The 19855-nt window shown below is 40.8% G+C and overlaps 1 protein-coding gene across 4 annotated transcripts in view; it reads left to right on the top strand.

Annotated features, from left to right (window-relative positions):
- Positions 1-19855, top strand: part of DIP2C (disco interacting protein 2 homolog C) — a 435220-nt gene that overhangs the window by 269792 nt on the left and 145573 nt on the right. For all 4 annotated transcript variants that reach the window (XM_036025084.1, XM_028505417.2, XM_036025087.1 and 1 more), the window contains 3 exons: positions 7000-7134; positions 9600-9719; positions 11022-11219. In XM_036025084.1, the coding sequence (XP_035880977.1) occupies positions 7000-7134; positions 9600-9719; positions 11022-11219 (453 nt within the window). The remainder of the gene's footprint in view (positions 1-6999; positions 7135-9599; positions 9720-11021; positions 11220-19855) is intronic.

A 19855-nucleotide genomic window follows, 5' to 3' on the forward strand; every position in this document is an offset into this window, starting at 1 on the left:
CGGTAGTATCAGAAATGAGACCATGTGTCTAAAGCCAGGACACAGGCAGCCCTCAGGAGAGCTGGGTCTGGTCTCGCTTCTCCTGTGAGTGGCTGCTGGCATCTTCACAAGCCACTTCTCTATTGTCTAGTTTTGTAGTGGAGGGAAAAAAGAATAGTAATTTCTTTCCTTTGTACCTCTAAGAACTGTTGTGAGTGAAAAGGAGAAAATAGGAAATTTCTTCCAGATTTTTTAAAGTAACATTCAAATGCAATGTGATGGTACTAAACTTCAGTATGAGAAGTTTTTGGTAGTGTGGACACTGGCTAATGTGCACTATGACTCTCTATTTGAAATCATAATAAGTTAAAAATTAAACAGAAATGTGTGACCATTAAATATTTTTAGATAGTAAAATGTCTTCCTGTGTGTGTTAGAACCTGAGATAGTGGCTGAGGTCCTGCCCTTGTGCCTGACCCAGCACTTGCTCAGGGTCAGGCATAGAAGTCCCTCCCCTCTGCCCCTCACACCAACCCTGGAAATGCGTATGTTCTGACCCAGTTCCCCTCTCAGGAAGTGTTGGAATCTTACTAAGAGAAACACATAATTTTGAACAAATTAATTACTGCATTTGATTTTCTCTTTGTGAATTTGCACATGGAGTCCTGGAGAAAATGATAGTGAAGAGAATTAAATTTACCAAGACTATAAGAGGGTGCATGATTCATGTACATAGGTCTCAAAGTAAACCTAAATATAGCTTTTTAATGTCTGACATTTCAGTCATTTCTATATTGGCACAAAGATAAGTTCCTAGAATATCTGGGGCTTTTCTGTAAATATTTAAAAAAATAGAAAGCAGTGGCAAAATAATAAAATGTAAAAAATGAAAAATAAAAACTTTATTCCTGTGGCAAAGCAAAAGAAGTAAAAAGTCAGAGAATTGACAGCATTTGACCTTTTGTTGAGATCACTAAAAGCCTACAAATAATATGTGTGTGTTTTAAGGAATTTAAGGTAAAATAAACCACCACTTTGTGCTTCTAAATCCTCATAGTAAGGGCTCAGGTAGTGTCTACAGACACTTCTTTGCCCAACTTGTTAGCAAGTGTCTTCTGTCTCCATCTCTCTTTTTTGATGTTCTTTTTCTTCCCCCTGGAAAAGGAGACTCTCTATTGCTAGACTTCGCTCTTTCACCTTCATTCTGGATCTCAGCTCCTCCCAAATCTGCTAGCTCAGTGCTAAGCTCTTTTGCGTCTTAGCTGTCCTTTGGGTGAACCCTAGCTTTGGGTGTTACTGACTGATCACCTCCTCTCCAGCCTGCCCACATCTGGTTTCCTTCCCACTTCTGATTCCTTCCTTCCCTCCTGGTGGCTCATCTCCTTGCCCTGTTCCTCCATTCTTGCCAATTTCATCCTCTCCCAGTTTTGAAGGCTACCTGCTCCTCCTTAACTCACACACCTGCATTTTCCACCATGAAGTCCCTCACCAATCTTTCACATTCCAAAGTGCCTCTGGGAGCCACCCATCGGCACACCCTGTACCCTGAGGTCAACTTGTCTCTTGCTGTTATACTCCCAGGAGCAGGCTCAGGGACCTCAGCTGCCCTTCTTGGCTCCCCCTTCCCGGGTACCATCCATGCCCGTGTCCTTGGCATTTGGCTACTCATGGTCTTGCGAGCCTTATCTCTCTACCTCACTGCTCCCAGGGCCCTGGTTCCAGGCACTCCCCTCCCAGCTGGACCATTGCAGCCCCTTCCACCCTATCACCCTTCTTTTACAATGTCCTGTATCTTGCATCCCTGTCAATGTTGTTAGGGCACCAGTCTGATCCTGTCTCTTATCAAAAAATGCTTTGGAGATTTTTATCTCTCAAAAGTGATTTTCTTTATTTGGATTTTGTACTTAAAGTAATGACTTTTGGACCCACAAGTGTCCTCGGCCTTTATCCACTGTGCACCCTGTTTTGCAGGAATATCTGACCTGACTATACTTTGGTATACATGGGAAAATCCATCTATTTAGCTCTGCTTTTCCAATGTTTAAATGTATTTAATTCAAAGTGGTGACACAGCCATTTTCACTTTCTGCATGTGAGTTTCACAGATTCTTTCTTGAGGGAAAAGCATCCCCACACAAGGGGTTAGAACCAGCGGAGAGGAAGAGTGCAGGTGTGGGCGACCAGGGCCTGATGCCCTGATGGCAGTAATCACATCACCAGAGATGTAAGGTGTGTTGTCACTTAGTTCCCTCAGTCACAGTGAGGAGTAATGCTATTATTCTGCAAACAAAGGACTGAGGCTTAGAGCTGACAGGATGCTCCTGGCAGCCAGCTGAGGAGTCAGACTCCCATCTGCTTGGTGGCAGAGCCTGGGGGACACTCTGCGGTCTGGGTCTCTCCTCACCTTCTTTGTTCTATTGCTTGTTACAAATGGAAAGGGAGCTCTTTTCAGACAAAGTGCAATGAAACTTCACATAAACAGTAAAGATTTCAGTGTTGCCATTGCTGTTGGGGTCTTTTATCATACCTTTGAGTCTGTGGACAAATATCCAGACACTTTTGTCCAAAGGAAGATTTTTGTTCTGACCTACCTTAGAACACACTTCTGCAGTTCCTAGTTACTTCCTACTATTGCATTTACCGCCCTGTGGGATTTTCATTGCAGAAATGTGGGCATGAGGCATTTCCAGGTGTGAGAACCTGTGTAATCTTGAACCCCTGACTGTCAGGACGTTGCTGAAAGGGAAGTTTTGACATAGAACCTTTAAATCTTTTTCTGACCATTTCCAGGTTTAGTCCATGGGTAATTTGCCTGCACATTTGAAAAGCAGCTGTGAATCACCATTATCAGTATCACACTCACATGTTCACACAAACACACACTCAAACACGCATTTACGTGCTCACACACGTAGGAAAAGTTGATCAGCAGGAGACAAGGTACACAAAGTATATTGTTCTGTCCCTGAGTCACTATTAAAGGAATCAGAAGATAAATCCTCACATGATATATTGTCATGTGTCACTTTTAGTCAAGACACCAGTTAGAGCTTCCCTGTGAGGCACTTCCCAAGAGACCCAGGGAAAGTGGACTTCACTGGTGAAACCAAGGAGGAACGTCTTCTCTTCCAGCTGGTTGCACATGGAAGACATGTTGCTGCAGTGAGTGGTCCAGCTGAGCCCCCAGCCGCACAGCTAATCGTGACTCCCTCAAGAGCCAGCTCTTCCCTTCACCATTGTCTTTCGTTGAGATCACAGCTAGTGGTTAAACTTTGTTCACCTCCATGTTTTCACACAGGGACCTGGTTTTTCACCACCATGTGAAGGGCATGATCATGTCATTTTAGGAAGCTGGGGCAGCTGGGCAGACCAGGTGGGGTCCAGATCACAGGTACCTTGTTTCTTCCTTTCTCAGTGAAAACAGTGGTCAAGTTGACAGGAAACTGGGATGGGGCATGCTTAGTGTACAGAAATGTTGGTTCCTTTGACCATGTTACTCATCGTATGTCACCAGTTAGTGGACCACAAACAGATTGCTTTTTACACATTAAAACCAGATTTCCTACTGTTCTTCTCTTTATTTGGGGACTGAAACATAATTAACATGGCTTAAAAAGTGAGTGTTACCACCATGACCCCTGTGGATTTCAAATCATACAGTTAGAATTAAAGGACAATTCTTTCTAGTGGGTGTTAGAACTGGATGCATTTTATCCAGTTGTCAGCTGTTCTTTAATTCATTCATTCTTTGAACTATTTCTCCAGCATTTGCTGAGCAGGCAGTGTGGGCTGGTCTAGGTTACTTTAGCTTCTGAGGAGGACACAGGGAGCTGGACTGAGTTGAATGCCTGCCCAGGCAGGTGATTAGGAAGGGTCGAGGAAGCAGGGATCTCCAAGGCCAGGTTCAGCAGGGAACTAGCCTGGACCTGGAAATGGTCCCTGCCAGAAACAGCTGTGCAAGTGGGGTAGATTACTGGCAAGAGGAACAGACTAAAACCCTGTGTGGGGTAGAGGTGGGGTGGGGGTCAAGTGCTGAGGTGAGGCCTATATACTGATTTTGCCAGAGCAGTGTGCAGAGGCTGCCATGAAAGATGGCAGAACAGCACTTCCTTCCCGCCTTCCTCTTGTGCCCATTTTGAATTCCTGAGTCGTGGGGAACCCATGTCAGCTGCTGATAGCCAAAGCCGAGCAGAGGTAGGTGAAGCCGAACCCACCCCGCTGAGGGCAGATGTGAAGGTGTCACAGACAGCTCTCAGGGAGTGTTCACAGTGGAGGTGACACTTGACAGGTGGCTAGAAGGATGGTTGCCATTTTTCTCTTGAGTTAAAAGGACTGGGGAATTTATCTAAGAAACAGTGGGGTGTCTTGCTCAAAAGATAAAACCCTACTCTAATGAACATTCTTTTTTTGTTTTTACTTTAATTTAGAATTCATTGAGAAAGCTGTTAGTTTGAACAATAGGGAAATTGTATTTTTGGTCCCGACAGTCTTAGCTCAGTGGGTTGGACATCGTTCCACAAAGCAAAAGGTCGCTGGTTCAATTGCCAGTCAGGGCACATGCCTGGGTTGCAGGCCAGGTCACCATTTGGGGGCATGCGAGAGGCAAGTGATAGATGTTTCTCTCCCTGTTTTTCTCCTTCCTGTCTCCTCTCTCTAAAAATAAATAAACATTTAAGAAAAAATTTAAAAAATAGCATCTATAGGAAACCAGTCAAAAAGGCACAGAGTGTATGTGCCCTACACCTCCCTACGTCAGAAAGAGACCTTGTGCTAACCCGGGAAGTCTCTGCGCATCCTCTGAGTTCCCTTTGAGGGTTAACCTTCAAAATGCTCCTGATGCAAGTAGACTCCACTGGCCTCGTGCCTGGAGCTGGCAAGCATCTGTGCCCTTTGAACCTTCACCCTCAACCTGATTCCACTTTTTCTTACCCATCCACAAATGTTTTCTGAGCATCTGTTATGTCCAAGGTTTTAAAAAATAGTCCCCCAAAGATAGATAACCTAGTTAAACACTTGCAATCCTGATCTTTCCCTAAGTAAAACAGGTTACCGTACTTCACTGCAGCATCAGCATGTCCTCTGGCTTCCTAACAGGAGCGGCTGCTGGGCTGATGGATCCCACAGTGACTGTACAAGCGAGGAGTTCGAAAGGGAGTGGGAGGGGAGGTGTCATCTAAATAAATTTGGAAAGTACTTAGAAGTCACCCAGCTGTCACTGTTCCTACTTTTTAATCACGAGATGTGTTGGAATCATTTTTTCCAGCTTCAAAATGGAAACACAACAGTATTCTTGCTGTCCAACACAAAGACAGATTGGCTGTTTATCACCAGTGATGAGGCTATAGCGTCACCCAAACCAGAGAATCTGGATAAAATCGCAATGCAGTGTACCCACTCTATAGCTGCTTTTATTTTAGATTCTAATTTGAAAGTCTGCTCAGTTCCCATCAGCATCTATTGTATTTTCATCTGAAATATGAGGCCCCAGTGAGTGTGCTACTTGGCCATGTAGAATTAGATCATTCTGCCACATGAAGTAAGGTTGATTTGGCAAAAGCACTGGTAGAGATGAATGGGAGGATGAACAGTCTCTGAATCATTGAAGAGGTGATTTGAATGGTCCTCTTGTCTCGCTCTCTTATTTACCCTCAGTGATCCACCTACATGTTAAAATTATTTATAACCCCAATCAGTAAGCTCAGCCTTCTCATGGTCACGTATGCACATTTACAGAGCAGCCAAAATTTGAGGTCCTGACACGCTTGTTCCCAGCTGAGGACGATGTTCTGCCTTTTTGTTCCAGCTCTCAGACTGTGAAGAGTGTCCTTTACAGGAGCAATTTGGTGCCCTGTTTCTCCTCTTGTGCTTTTTATTGGTGGTTTCACTGTTTTTACAGCCCCTGCCTCCACATGTGGTGCTGAGGAGGGAGTACTGAAGAACAGTCCAGTACTTTCCAGTACTGCCTCCCCTTTTTACAGCACAAGGAAATCACTTCTGTTGCATGGAACTATGGAATCTCGACAAGTTTGCATCTGATAAGGATTAACTGATCAAAATTAATAGCATAATACCCATTATAAGGACTCAGGATATAGAAAATGTCATTGGAGTCTCATTTGATATGCTCTCCTGACTGCATTATTTAATAAATATTGGGGGAATGCTATGTAAAGTGTATGATTGTCTAACTACTATGCTGTACCGCTGAAACTAATACAAATAAATATTGAATGTAAGCCATAATTTAAAAATAAAATTAAATAAACAAATACAGGAACTGTGCTTTCCCCACTTAACCTTTTAAGTGGCTGACATCATCATTGATGCCCGCTGCGGGGACAGCCTGCTGCACAGCTCACTGCATCACCAGCATCAGTGCACGTGAGTGTGCACACCTGCTCTCTGAGTAAGTGTTCAGTATGCTTCTGAAACAAACAAAATAGCTAATATATTTTGAGTGGTCAGCCTCTATCAAGAAATGCCCTCAGAATATGGGCTATTAACTCACATAACCTCCCCTATAAGGAAGTCGCCATTATCATTCCCACTTGATGGGTGAGGAGACTGAGACACAGAGGTTAAAATGTGCTTCCCAAGATCTCGAGGAATTTGTGAGCTGGGATTCAAAACGCAGGCTGTCTACCTTCGAAGCTTGAGTTAACTGCCACTACTATGACAGACAAGAAAATTGTTCTTTATGAACAAACATGTAACTTTCAATATCTCTTTTTCTACTGGCTGCTTAAATACATTATTCTAGTTAAAATGCTAAAGTGATTGATTCATTGATATGGCTCCTGTTAGGACATTATGTCTGAAGTTTTACCTAATTCTATTTTATTTTGAGCAGTATGAATTATCTTTAAGATCATCTTTATGCTGAGATTTTTCTAGTAGACTTTGATTCAGAATTATGGTCTCTTCACAGGATGTGGCCTTTATTGAAGCCCTGTTTCTTACTCAGCCTTCAGAGTAACTCTCTCAGGATAATACGAGAACTTGTCATTTGCTTCTTTACAGAAAATCACTCTGCACCTCCTGATGTAACCACGTACACCTCAGAACACTCGATACAAGTAGAAAGGCCACAGGGCTCGACGACATCGCGGACAGCACCAAAGTACGGCAACGCCGAGCTCATGGAGACCGGCGATGGTATGTCTCCCCACGTTTTCTTCCTTCCTCTGTCAACTCTCAGTTCCACCAGCTTCTCTTTTAGATGAAGATTGGATGTGTTTCTTCTAGATAAACAGTCAACTCACAGCTTATAAGCCTCCCATACAAGGTTGCATAGTCACAAGAAATACAAATCATCCCCAAGTTGGCCAAGAGTTAAAGATTCTGATATATTTGATAATGAATAACTAAATTTGGTTCAGCAATTAACAAATGAGTGTGCAGGTATTAAGAATGTAAATAGTTACCTAGAAGGGCAGAATGTAGGTTAATGTAAACAAATTGACAGATATGGGCCAATATGCTGCTCTAGAATTTAGAAGTTAGAGGGTCTTTTTATCCATATTGGAAAAAAGTATTAGTGATTTGATAAAATGCAGTAGTAGGGGTGTTTTTTTATTCCTCACATCATTAATCTTTGTGTATTCTGATTATGGTGGCCATTTCCATTACCCAGTCTGAAGTAGCAGACTCGAACATGAACTTCATGTGTTATTTTTCTTTCCCAACATCTCAGACCTGCCTGGGTCATGGAAGTTATAATAGAACCCAATGGTGGCATGAAATGCTGTTTTCGTGGAACATGGCCAAAGTAGGGCTGGTATGCCCACCAACCACCTGCCACTCTGTCTGTGATGCCGTGTGATTCAGAGGTGACGAGGAAGGCCTGCCCCCAGTCTCTAATAGGCAGCATGTCTCTCTATAATGGGCAGAGCCCGAAGTCAGTGCAGCTCGTGGGCTCCTGTTAGTACATTTGAAGTCACTCTAGTGTCCCATATGATTGATTTTCCTGGAACACTTTCGGTTTCAGTGTTTGCTTTAGTTCTGTGCTAAATTTGCTATTTTTAGAATTGACCATTAACTGTTATTCTAGTCACTACCATTTTAGTGACTTTGTTGTTTTTGAAGTCTGTTATCTTTACCTGCTCTCCCACATAAGTTCATTTGTTGTCCACGTGATTCCATTTGAGTCACATGTCCAGTTCAGAGTTTTTCAGCATGATGACCTCTTGTCTCGGAATCACTTGGGGCACTTGTAGAAAGCAGATTCTAGGCCACACACCAAACCTAACTCGTGAGAAACTCTGGGCCAGGCAGGTCTTAGAATGATTCTCACATATTCTACACTGAGTTAGAAAACCAGTGGTGTTGTAAAATGATCTCAGTTTCATCTAAACCAAATTAACTGACTATTTAATGAAGAAATAATGTGTGTAGAGACTGAGAATTCTGGGTTATATATTTTTATATATTTTCAAAACTATAAAATATTTAATGTCTCAATTCTGAAGGTTCACACTGAGTATTTTGAGATTACCTATGAAAATGTTTCTGATTTGATAGAAAAATTTCCTTGAATTCTGTCATGTTCACACCCCAAAAGCTGAGGTTTTTTGTGATATCCGCAGTGGAGAAGAAGGGCTCCTCCTCAGTCATTATGGGGGAGCCCCCTTCAGCTGTGGTCCTTAGACTGGGAGAGTAATGAAGTTTCCACACCCACGCTCACCAGGTGTGGGTTTCCAAGCACCTTCTGGTGGAATGAGATTGGCTTGCAGTGGGTGCCTTTGAACAGTTAAGCATCTTGGTACTCTTCTTATTCATTAATTTGGGTTATTTATTTAAAAATTTTAAAAGTTCTTGCCTTTTCCAATGATCATGTCACTTGATTTTCAAAATGATGTCACACTCATTGTTGTAAGAAGTATATTATTGTAACATGGGGTTAATGTTTCTCAGGACACACGGGTAAATATATGCTAGTATTCTGTCATGCAAAAATTGAATTTAGAGCCTAATTGCTGTAGTTCTAGAATGCATTGCCTGAATGCTCACTCAGGAGCGTGCAACTGAGACACTTGGAAGGGACACTTGTGTGGATAGGGGCTGCAAGGCGCTTGCTTTTATCAGGAGGTATGCGTGCTGGGGGTGGCAATGCAGGCACTGCAGGGCACCCAAATTGGGTGTCTTCATCAGAATGTTCTCTTGCCAGTAAGGCCAATGACTCAGGGAGGGTCTCTCTGCTTCCTCAGCTCTGTGGTCTCCTTGAAAAAAGGGGCCAGAGACAGGATGAATGAGAAGGTGACAAGCCCAGTTTTAGGAATTAGAGGTGGGTCCAAGCCTGATCTGTGGTCATAGCTCTCCCTAACACCCCTGGATCAGGATGGCTTGTGAAGTTGTGAAAGAGAACTGTTTCTGCTGAGTCTCTACCCTCTCACAGCTTCTCAGCAGGGTCAGTGCACTGTGACTATCCATCCAGTAGAACGTCTTTACTTGGCACGTTGTCCTAGGTGGCACTTTGAGGGACACTGAGTCAGTCTCAGTGCCATCCCTGCTTCTCTCAGCCCTGAGATGGGGCAGTGGACATGGGTGTCTCAGCCCTGTGGTGCCTGTTCAGGTGGGGTGGATGGAAATCAGTCCATCTGTCCCACGGTTCTGTTTTTCAGGAGTGCCGGTAAGTAGCCGGGTATCCGCAAAAATTCAACAGCTTGTCAATACCCTCAAACGACCGAAACGGCCGCCACTACGGGAATTCTTCGTCGATGACTTCGAAGAATTATTAGAAGGTGAGAGATCCCTTTTCTACCCCCATTTATTTCAACACCCCTATGCTCCCATAAACTATAATGGTACTTTTTTCTACCAAGGCTATTTTACTTTTTAAGAACAATAATCTTGGCATTCACTAGAAGATGGGAATTTTATCTAGAGACCATAGGTGCTATTTCTGCAAGTCATGTAAAAGTGAGTACTGTCCCACAAGGCAGGCCTCTTTCTAAGGACCCTGTCAGGTTCCAGAAATGCGAGTAAATCATAGAAAATGTTGCTGACAGGGACACAGTTCCCTCTGAATAAGCTTAGGAGGAATGCTGTGAGCATGTAGCCCGTCCCATCCCGCTCCACCTTGTACAAACCCAAGAGTGGGTTTCTTAACCCCCAAGGGCTCGTAGCTTATTTATAATTAATGTTAGAAGGGAAGGGAGGGAAGGAGAGATGTAGAGAAACATGGATGTGATAGTGAGACATGGATCGGTTGCCTCTCATACACACCCTGAGAGGGGCAGAGACTATAGCCTAGGCATTTGTCATGATTAGGATCAAACCCATGATCTCTGTTTTAACCAACTGAGCCACACACAAACCACTTAAAGTCAAAACAGAAAAAATTATTATATCAAACACAAACTCTGTGTGTTCTCATTCTTTATATCACAAATAGGATGTAGCTGATTTTCTGCCCAGCAGGTGGAAATCGTCAGTCAGTCGGTCATAAACTGTGAGAGTGAAACCTCTTCCAGAAATGAGAAAAAAACCCCTCAACTTCTCACCTATATAAACAGCGGGGCAAATTGCATTTTATCACGAGCCATTTATTTTTGTTTTACTCAAAAAAGTGTGATCTTTGCTCATTATTTGTAGTAGTCGTAGCAAATTTGAATTTACATCTCAGTATTTAAGGGCAAAATAAATGTCAGCTTAAAAGATTTGAGCTCTTTGGGGTCCAGAATTACTAGCCTATGTTGACCATTGATATTTGTAACATAGTTGTTGTCATCCTAGACTCCAGGTGCATTCACATCCATAGCCCTACTTGCTGTCAGTTTGCAGATGCACTCATGTCTCCCTAAGTATCCCACCCGACATTGCCTGGGAAGTTGTAAGAATTATGTGCCTCCATTACATCCATGAGGACAGTATCTGGGTCATAGTCCTGATTCTAGAAAAGCATATGTATGTATTTTCTGTGCACTAATAAATTTATACTTTAAGTATAAGCCTCCTACCTTCCTTTACAGGAATAAAAATGTGTTCATAGTGAACACATGAATGTATTTTTTCTGAAACTTCTTGTGTCCATGTGTGTTTAGTTCAACAACCAGATCCAAACCAGCCAAAGCCAGAGGGAGCACAGATGTTGGCCATGCGAGGGGAGCAGCTGGGTGTGGTTACGAATTGGCCTCCATCTTTAGAAGCCGCATTACAGCGATGGGGGACCATCTCACCAAAGGCCCCATGCTTGACCACGATGGACACAAACGGGAAACCTCTGTACATCCTCACTTACGGTAATCATATAAGGCTTGTCTGCCTCTGTTTGCTTATGCACATACCTGCCGCTTTCAGGGCGGCTAATTTATGTTAGTGCTGCTTTTATAATTCCAGTCCCCAAATAAGTGGAATCTGAAAGGAAATGTTTTAGGAAAGTTATTTTCATATGTGAATATGAGAAATCATTTGTTAAATGTTTTTTTAGTAAAATCCAGAAATGGATCCAAAAATTTAGTGACCATCACTCTAACAAGATGTTGGAATATATGTGATATTCTTGAAAATCCTGGTTTTAAGGAAGGGTTGGTAATTAAAGAATATGTATCTAAACACTTTGACATATATAATTCAGGAGAAACAAACTCTGTTTGCAAAGTATTTTTTCAGAAATTGATAAATCTTTCCTTAATTTTTCATTCAATACATTTAATGTAGGCTCACAGTGACCGGAGGGGAGAGAAGAGGGAATTTAAGGGGTCAGTGGGAAGGGCTCACAGGAACAAACTTAAAGGACACATGGTCATAAACTAAGGGAAAGGTGGTAATGGGAGGGAAGTGGGGAGGGTGGGAGGGGGGAATGGATTGGGAGTAAAAAGGAGAAAACTATATTTGAACAATGATTAAAATATAATAAAAAAAAAGAATCCAAAAAAAAATAGTTAACTGTATGTAGCAGAGGGATCCCTTCCTTTGTCCCATGGGTAAGGGGCCATGAAAAAACAGATTGTCAGGCTTTTGCACATTATCTGGTGCAGCTTTGCAAAGAAACCAGCTTAATAACTAAAAGACCAAAATGGCTCATATTATACCTGCTTGCATGAGGTTAGAGTACCTTTTTTTTAACTTTGAATTTTGTTATGACAACAACACTCTTCTAATTGCAAGTAGGAAAGAAATTGATTTCTGCATTAGCAGTCAATGTGAAGAATCAGACGTTATGTTAAATAACATAGATCCCAGCCTTCCAGGGAGGGGGATGAGGCACCAGGAAGCATCAGCCACGGAGGCACAGTCATCACTCTCCTGTGCATCCCGAGGCCAGAGATGGGACAGGGATTCAGAGCAGATGTTTCATAGCCTTGTTTTTATGACATTGTCAAGTATATCTAAGTGGATAAATTGTATTTCACCCATGATAAGACATAAACTTGATTTTTAAAAAAAATTCTGCTCTTGGAAATTGGTTTCATCCTGTCAGAAAGATAGAATACTCTCTTGTGTGAGCCTCACCTCTTGCCACATTCAGCCATGGAGCCGGCTGTGTGCTTGGAACTGCTGCTCCTCACCCGGTTCCTCGGAGCTTCTCTGTGCACATGAGCACAACACTCATCTGTTAGCCACAGTCACTGCTTAGCATGTTTGAAGCATGGGCACAGTGCTAAGGCTTGGGGATCAAAGCTGAGTGAAAGCCAGTTCTAAGGGCTTGTGATCTGCATTAGAAGTATGGCCCTGCTGCTTCTACTGATGGAATAGAGAACAGACTGGTGTTGACTCTCCTAAGGTGAATTTGAAGTGTCAGATAAAGACCGATAGCTGTGAAAATGTGGAGTGCATATGTCTACACCAAGGCATCTCAGCTCCTGCTTTCAGTCATCTATATTTTGTAGTATTGTAGTCATCTACATTAGACATGTGTTATGAGTCAATCTTTGTTTTTACTTTGGTAAAGGAATATAAGAAAGCAGTGGCTTTCCAAATGTAAGATTGTAATTTATAAGGATGTAAAATGAAAGTGTTGATTACTGTGATGAAAACTGGAAAACAGTGCTATGTAGAAACACTAAATAGATGAACACTTAATGATTGGATGTTGCTGAAAAGATACGGAGAAAAGTTCATTGAGTAGAATTGTTCTAATACCAAGTAACTTGGTATACTCAAAGGGCTAGACCATTTACAGTATGTGGCTTACATTCAGCTCTATAATGTAGCTTCCTCAAACCCCTCAGGTAGCAGAATTCCCAGTGAGAAACAGGATCTTCAGTAGAAAATATAGATGGTGAATGAAGGTTATAAGCAAACTCATTTTAAAAATCTTATGCTTTCCATTTACCAATATAAATTAAAAAGCATATGAAGAGAACACACAGCATTTCATCATGTTAAATTAATAAAAGTAAATCATGCTGAGCAACTAATTTCCTTTTAGCCCTGCTTCCAAAATTCAGTCTGTCTTCTCTACCTTCTCCTTAGTATTAATGAGAGATCTGCTCACTGTTTTTGCTTTGGTGCAGTGTCTGTCTTTCTCTCTCTCTCTTGATTTACACCTTGATTTTTGCCCAAAATGTTTCAAGAGATTTAGACTTAAGCTAGAAAAGCATGGGGCAACCTTCTGTATCTTTTTTATTTTTTACTTTTGCAATGTTGGTGATGCGCTTTGCAAGCCCCCACCACAGTCTCCAGGTTAAATAGCCACTATACTCCACATGACTTCTGATTGCCTTTCCTCACCCATCCACCTCCCCCTCAGAGTTACACTCTCCACATGGTGCTTACTACTCTCTCAAACCAAAGGACAGTTAAAATTTGTACAGAATAAGATAGTATTTATATCATTTCCACATTGTTTTTTCCCCCCTGAGAGGTACATTGCTGTCTCAGAGTTTCAATGTCTGTTCTCCCAGTCAAAATATCTGTTTACCCTCCCTTAAATCTGGCAGAATTTCATCTCGAATTCCCAACTTTTAAATATACAATACAGTATTATTAACTATAGTTGCCAAGCTATATATTACATCCCTGTGACTTACTTATTTGACAACTGAAAATTTGTGCCTTTTGACTCTTTCCACGCCCCCATCTTTAGCAACCACCAGTCTGTTCTCTCTATCCATAAGCTTAGTGGGGTTTTTTTTGTTTTGTTTTGTTTTTTATTCTACATATAAGTGAAATCATATGCTATTTGTATATACCTCTTTGACTTGTTTCTTTTAGCATAATACCCTCTAGGTCCATCCATGTTGTTACAGATGGCAAGATTTTATTCTTTTTTATGATGGAGTAGTATTCCATTGTTTATATATGCCACATTCTCTTTATCCATTCATTCATCGATGGACATTTAGATTGTTTCCATACCTTCACTATTGTAAATAATGCTGCAGTGAATACGGGGTGTGCATATGTCTCTCTGAGTTAGTATTTTTGTCCTCTTTGGATAAATACCCAGAATGGAATTGCTAGATCATAGAATTTAAAAATTCCATGTTGAATTTTTAAATAAACTTCCATACTGTTTCCCATAGTGGCTGTACCAAATATTGGGTTAGCCAAAAAGTCCGTATGGTTTTTTCCATAAAATAGAAGACACATTTTTCATTTGCACCAATAACTTTATTGATTTGGATATTTTGAGTCTGTTGATTGTCTCCCCCACGGTATAACATTGATGGTTCTCAATGTCTTGATTTGATCACTGTCAACTTCAACTGGTCTGCCCAACCTTGGAGCATCATCCAGCAAGAAACCTTTAGCACAAAGCTTCACAAACCACTTTTGAAATGTTCCATCAGTCACACACCTTCTCCATATGCTGCATAAATCTGTTTTTGTGTTTCAGTTGCATTTTCACCTTTCTTGAAATAATAAAGCAAAATATGCTGAATATGTTGCTTATTTTCTTATATTTTCAATATTAAAATAGCTACACAAAAATTCACCAGTTTTGATTAGCTTTTTTATATGCACACTGATATGACAGCTGTTACAATACAATCTAACAAAATTGTTTTGAATGAAGTTAAAGACAACTAAGTGCTGCTAGAGCCATCTTATGGGAAAAACCAAATGAACTTTTTGGGCAACCCAGTACCTCCCCACCAACAGTGCACAAGGGTTCCCTTTTATCTACATCCTTGCCAGCATTTGCTATCTCATGTCTTTTTCATAATAGCCATTCTAACAGGTGTGAAGTGATGGTTCATTGTGGTTTTTGGTTTGCATTTCCCTGATAATTAGTGATATTGAGCACTTTTTGTATACCTATTGTTTATCTGTATGTTGTCTTTGGAAAAATGTCTATTCATATCATGTGCTCATTTTTAAATGAAATTTGTGGGGGGTTGGTCAAATTGTATGAGTTCTTTATGTATTTTGGATATTAACCCATTATCATTCATCATTTGTGAATTTCTTCTCCCATTTAGTACAATAGCTTGTCTTTTTATTTTGTTGATGGTTTCCAGTGCTGTGCAGAAGATTGACATAGTCCCACTTGTGTATTTTTACTTTTGTTGCCAAATCCAAAAAATCATCATCAAGACTGATGTCAAGGAAGTTACTGCCTATGTTTTCTTCTAAGACTTTTATGGTATCAGGTCTTATAGTCTAATCATTACTCCATTTTGAGTTAATTGTAAAAAAAGATTTTATTTATTATATTTTTAAAGAAAAGAGAAGGTAGGGAGAGAAAGAGGAGAGAAACAACAATGTGAGAAACATTGATTGGTTGCCTCTTGTATGTACCCCAACTGGGGACCAAACCCACAAGTCAGGTATGTGCCCTAACTGAGAATCAAACTGGTGACCTTTTGTTTTACAGGATATGCCCAACCAACTGAGCCACACCAGTCTGGGTTTGAGTTCATTTATTGTGTATGGTGTAAGACCTAGGTCTAGGTCTAGTTTTATTCTTTTGCTTGCAGCTGTCCAATTTCCCAACACTATAAGTTGAAAATCCTGTCTTTTCCCCATTGTATATTCTTGGCTCATTTGCCATAAATTAATTGGCTGTATGTGTAGGTTTATTTCTGGGGTCTTTTCCATTTACTTGATGTATGTGTTTATTTTTATGCTAGTACCACACTGTTTTGGTTACTGTAGCTTGTAATGTAGTTTAAAGGCAGAGAATATGATACCTCCATCTTTGTTCTTCTTTCTCAACATTGCCTTTGCCATTTGGGGTCTTTTGTTGTTTCATACAAATTTTGAAGTTGTTCTATTTCTGTGAAAAATGCTGTTGAAATTTTGATATGGATTGCATTGAGTCTCTAGATTGATTTGGGTAGTATGGACATTTTAACAATACAGACAAACTTTGGAGACACCACCAGTTTAGTTCCAAACCACTGCAGTAAAGTGACCATCTCAATAAACTGAGTCTCATGAATGTTTACTTTTTCCGTGTAAAAGTTATGTTTACACTATACTGTAGTCTATTAAGTATGCAATAATGTCCAAAAAAACCAATGCAGTTACCTTAAATTTACATACTTTATTTCTAAAAAACACTAACCATCATCTGAGCCTTCAGCAAGTCATAATCTTTTTGCTGCTGGAGGGCCCTCCTTTGAGGTTGATGCAGACATCATACTGCAAGGAGCCTTTGTTAATTCTTCCAGTCCACGAGCACAGAATATTTTCCCATGTATTTGTAGCTGCGATTTCTCTCATCAGTGTCTTACAGTTTTTAGTGTACATGTTTTTCACCTCTTCGGTTAATCTTATTTCCCAGTATTTTATTCTTTTTGATGCTATTTTAAATGGGATTGTCTTCTTAATTTCTCTTTCTGATAGTTCATTATTAATGTGTAGAAACTCAATTGATTCTTGTATCTGAAACTTTACTGAATTCATTTATTCCAACAGGTTTTTTTGGTGGAATCTTTAGGGTTGTTGAATAAAAGTGGCATTGTCTTCTTAAACTTAGAGGAAAGGCTTTTAGCTTTTCACCATTAACTATGATGTTAGCTTGTCATATGGCCTTTATTATATTGAGATACATTCCTTACACTCACTTTGTTGACAGTTTTTATCATAAATGGATGTTGAATTTTGTCAGATTTTTTTGTGTCCATTGAGATGATCATATGATATTTTTCAATATATTGATTAGGCTATTACAGTTGTCCCATTCTCCCCTTCATTCCCCTCCACCCTGCACACCCTCTCCCACCCACATTCCCCCCTTTAGTTCATGTCCATGTGTCATAAGTTCTTTAGCTTCTACATTTCCTATACTATTCTTGCCCTCCCCCTGTCTATTTTCAACCTACCATCTATGGTACTTATTCTCCATACCTTTTCCCCCTCTCTCCTCCTCCCACTCCCCTGTTGCTAACCCTCCATGTGATCTCCATTTCTGTGGTTCTGTTCCTATTCTAGTTGTTTGCTTAGTTTGTTTTTGTTTTAGGTGTGGTTGTTAATAATTGTGAGTTTGCTGTCATTTTACTATACATGTTTTTTATCTCCTTTTTCTTAGATAAGTCCCTTTAACATTTCATATAATAAGGGCTTGGTGATGATGAACTCCTTTAAATTGGCCTTATCTGAGAAGCATTTTATCTGCCCTTCCATTCTAAATGAAAGCTTTGCTGGATAGAGCAATCTTGGATGTAGGTCCTTGCCTTTCATGACTTGGAATACTTCTTTCCAGCCCCTTCTTGCCTGTAAGGTCTTTTTTGAGAAATCAGCTGACAGTCTGAGGGGAACTCTTTTGTAGGTTACTGTCTCCATATCTCTTGCTGCTTCTAGGATTCTCTCCTTCATTTTAATCTTGGCTAATGTAACTATGATGTGCCTTGGTGTGTTCCTCCTTGGGTCCAACTTCTTTGGGACTCTCTGAGCTTCCTGGACTTCCTGGAAGTCTATTTCCTTTGCCAGATTGAGGAGGTTCTCCTTTATTATTTGTTCAAATAACTTTTCCACTTGTTGCTCTTCCTCTTCCCCTTCTGGTACCCCTATAATTTGGATGTTGGAACGTTTAAAGATGTCCTGGAGGTTCCTAAGCCTCTTCTCATTTTTTTGAGTTCTTGTTTCTTCATGCTTTTCTGGTTGGATGTTTCTTCCTTCTGGTCCACTCCATTGATTTGAGTCCCAGTTTTCTTCCCATCACTATTCGTTCCCTGTGCATTTTCCTTTTCATTTCACTTAGCGCAGCCTTCATTTTTGCATCTAATTTGCAACCAAATCCAACCAATTCTGTGAGCATCTTGATCACCAGTGCTTTGAACTGTGCATCTGATAGGTTGGCTATCTCTTGGTGGCTTAGTTATATTTGCTGTGGAGCTTTGATCTGTTTTTCCATTTGAGACATTTTGTTTTGTTTTGTTTTGTTTTGTCGCACCTATTAATTATGAGGAGCGGAGTCTTAGGTGTTCACCAGGGCGGGGCAACCCATGTGGCTGGGTTGTGATACAGTATGTGGGGAGAGGTCCAAGAGGGAACAGTGGCACTTGCTGTGCTCTCTGTCAGATTTCAGTCCCTTCTGTCGCTTCCCCCAAGCAAACTGGGTCTTTCTGGTGCTAATTTCCATGTGGGTGGGCTTGTGTACATTCTAGGACCCTGTGGGTCTGTCCAGTGAACTCTCCTGTGAGGTTGGAAGTATCTCCCTCCACCCCAATTCCCACAGGTATTTTCAGTTGGTGTTTTGAGGCTTTATATCCCGGCGCTGGGACCCTGGGCTGCTCAGTCTGTCTTGCTCCCCAGTTTTTCCTGGTTTATCTGCGCACAAATGTGGGATGGCCAGGTCAGCCACCCGCCTTGCACACAGGTGCCCCGCTTCACAATCGCCGCCTCGATGGGTCTGCTCATTGCCACCCTGTGCCCAGGGTCTGCCTGCTGCTGTCTTGCATGCCTGGGGTGCCTTGCATGCCAGGTGCCACCACTTTTTGTGCCGCAATCCCTCTCTGCCTGCCCACCTGACTTCACCCTACCTACTACTGGTGTGGATGAATGTGTCTATTTTAACTCCTTGGTTGTTGGACTTCCATACAGTTCAATTTTCTGTCAGTTCTGGTTGTTATTTTGTTTCTAAATTGTTGTTGTCTTTATTTTGGTTGTGCGAGGAGGCACAGTGTGTCTACTTACACCTCCATCTTGGCCAGAAGTCCCCATATGATATTTTTATCAGTCATTTTGTTAACATGCTGTAGCACATTGATTAATTTGTGGATGTTGAACCATCTTTGCATTTGTGGTATAAATGCCCCTTGGTTATGGTGTACTATCCTTTTAATGTATTGCTGAATTGGATTTACTAATAATTTGTTGAAGATTTTTGCATCTATGTTCACCAGGGACATTGTCCTACAATTTTCTTTTCTTGTGGCATCCTTGTCTGATTTTAGTCAGGGTAATGCTAGCCTCATAAAATAAGTTTGGAAGTGTTTCCTCATCTTCTATTTTCTTTGAAGAGTGTGAGAAGGCTTGTGACTAATTTGCCTTTGAATATTTGGTAGATTCAGCAGTGAAGCTGTCCGGTCCTAAACTTTTTTTTTTTTTTTTGGTAGATTTTTGATTACTGATTCATTCTCCTTACTAGTAATTGGTCTGTTTAGATATTGTATTTCTTCATGATTTAGTCTTGGAAGGTTGTATGTATCTAGGAATTTGGATAAATTTCTTATAGGTTTTCTAATTAGTTGATTTAACATTGTTCATAGTAGTCTCTTATGATCCTTTTTTATTTCTGTGGAATCAGTTGTAATGTCTCCTCTTTCATTTCTGATCTTATTCATTTGAATCCTCCCTCTGTTTTTCTTGGTGAGTGTACCTAAAGGTTTGTCAATTGTGTCTATATTTTCATAAACTGGATCTTGGTTTCATTGATATATTCTATTGTCTTTGGAGTCTGTACATCATTTCTACTCTAATCTTTTTTATTTCCTTCCCTCTACTAACCTTGGGCTTCGTTTGTTCTTTTTCTTGTTGTTTG

The sequence above is a fragment of the Phyllostomus discolor genome, chromosome 1 (genome assembly GCF_004126475.2).
Source record: "Phyllostomus discolor isolate MPI-MPIP mPhyDis1 chromosome 1, mPhyDis1.pri.v3, whole genome shotgun sequence".
Classification (NCBI taxonomy): Eukaryota; Metazoa; Chordata; class Mammalia; order Chiroptera; family Phyllostomidae; genus Phyllostomus; species Phyllostomus discolor.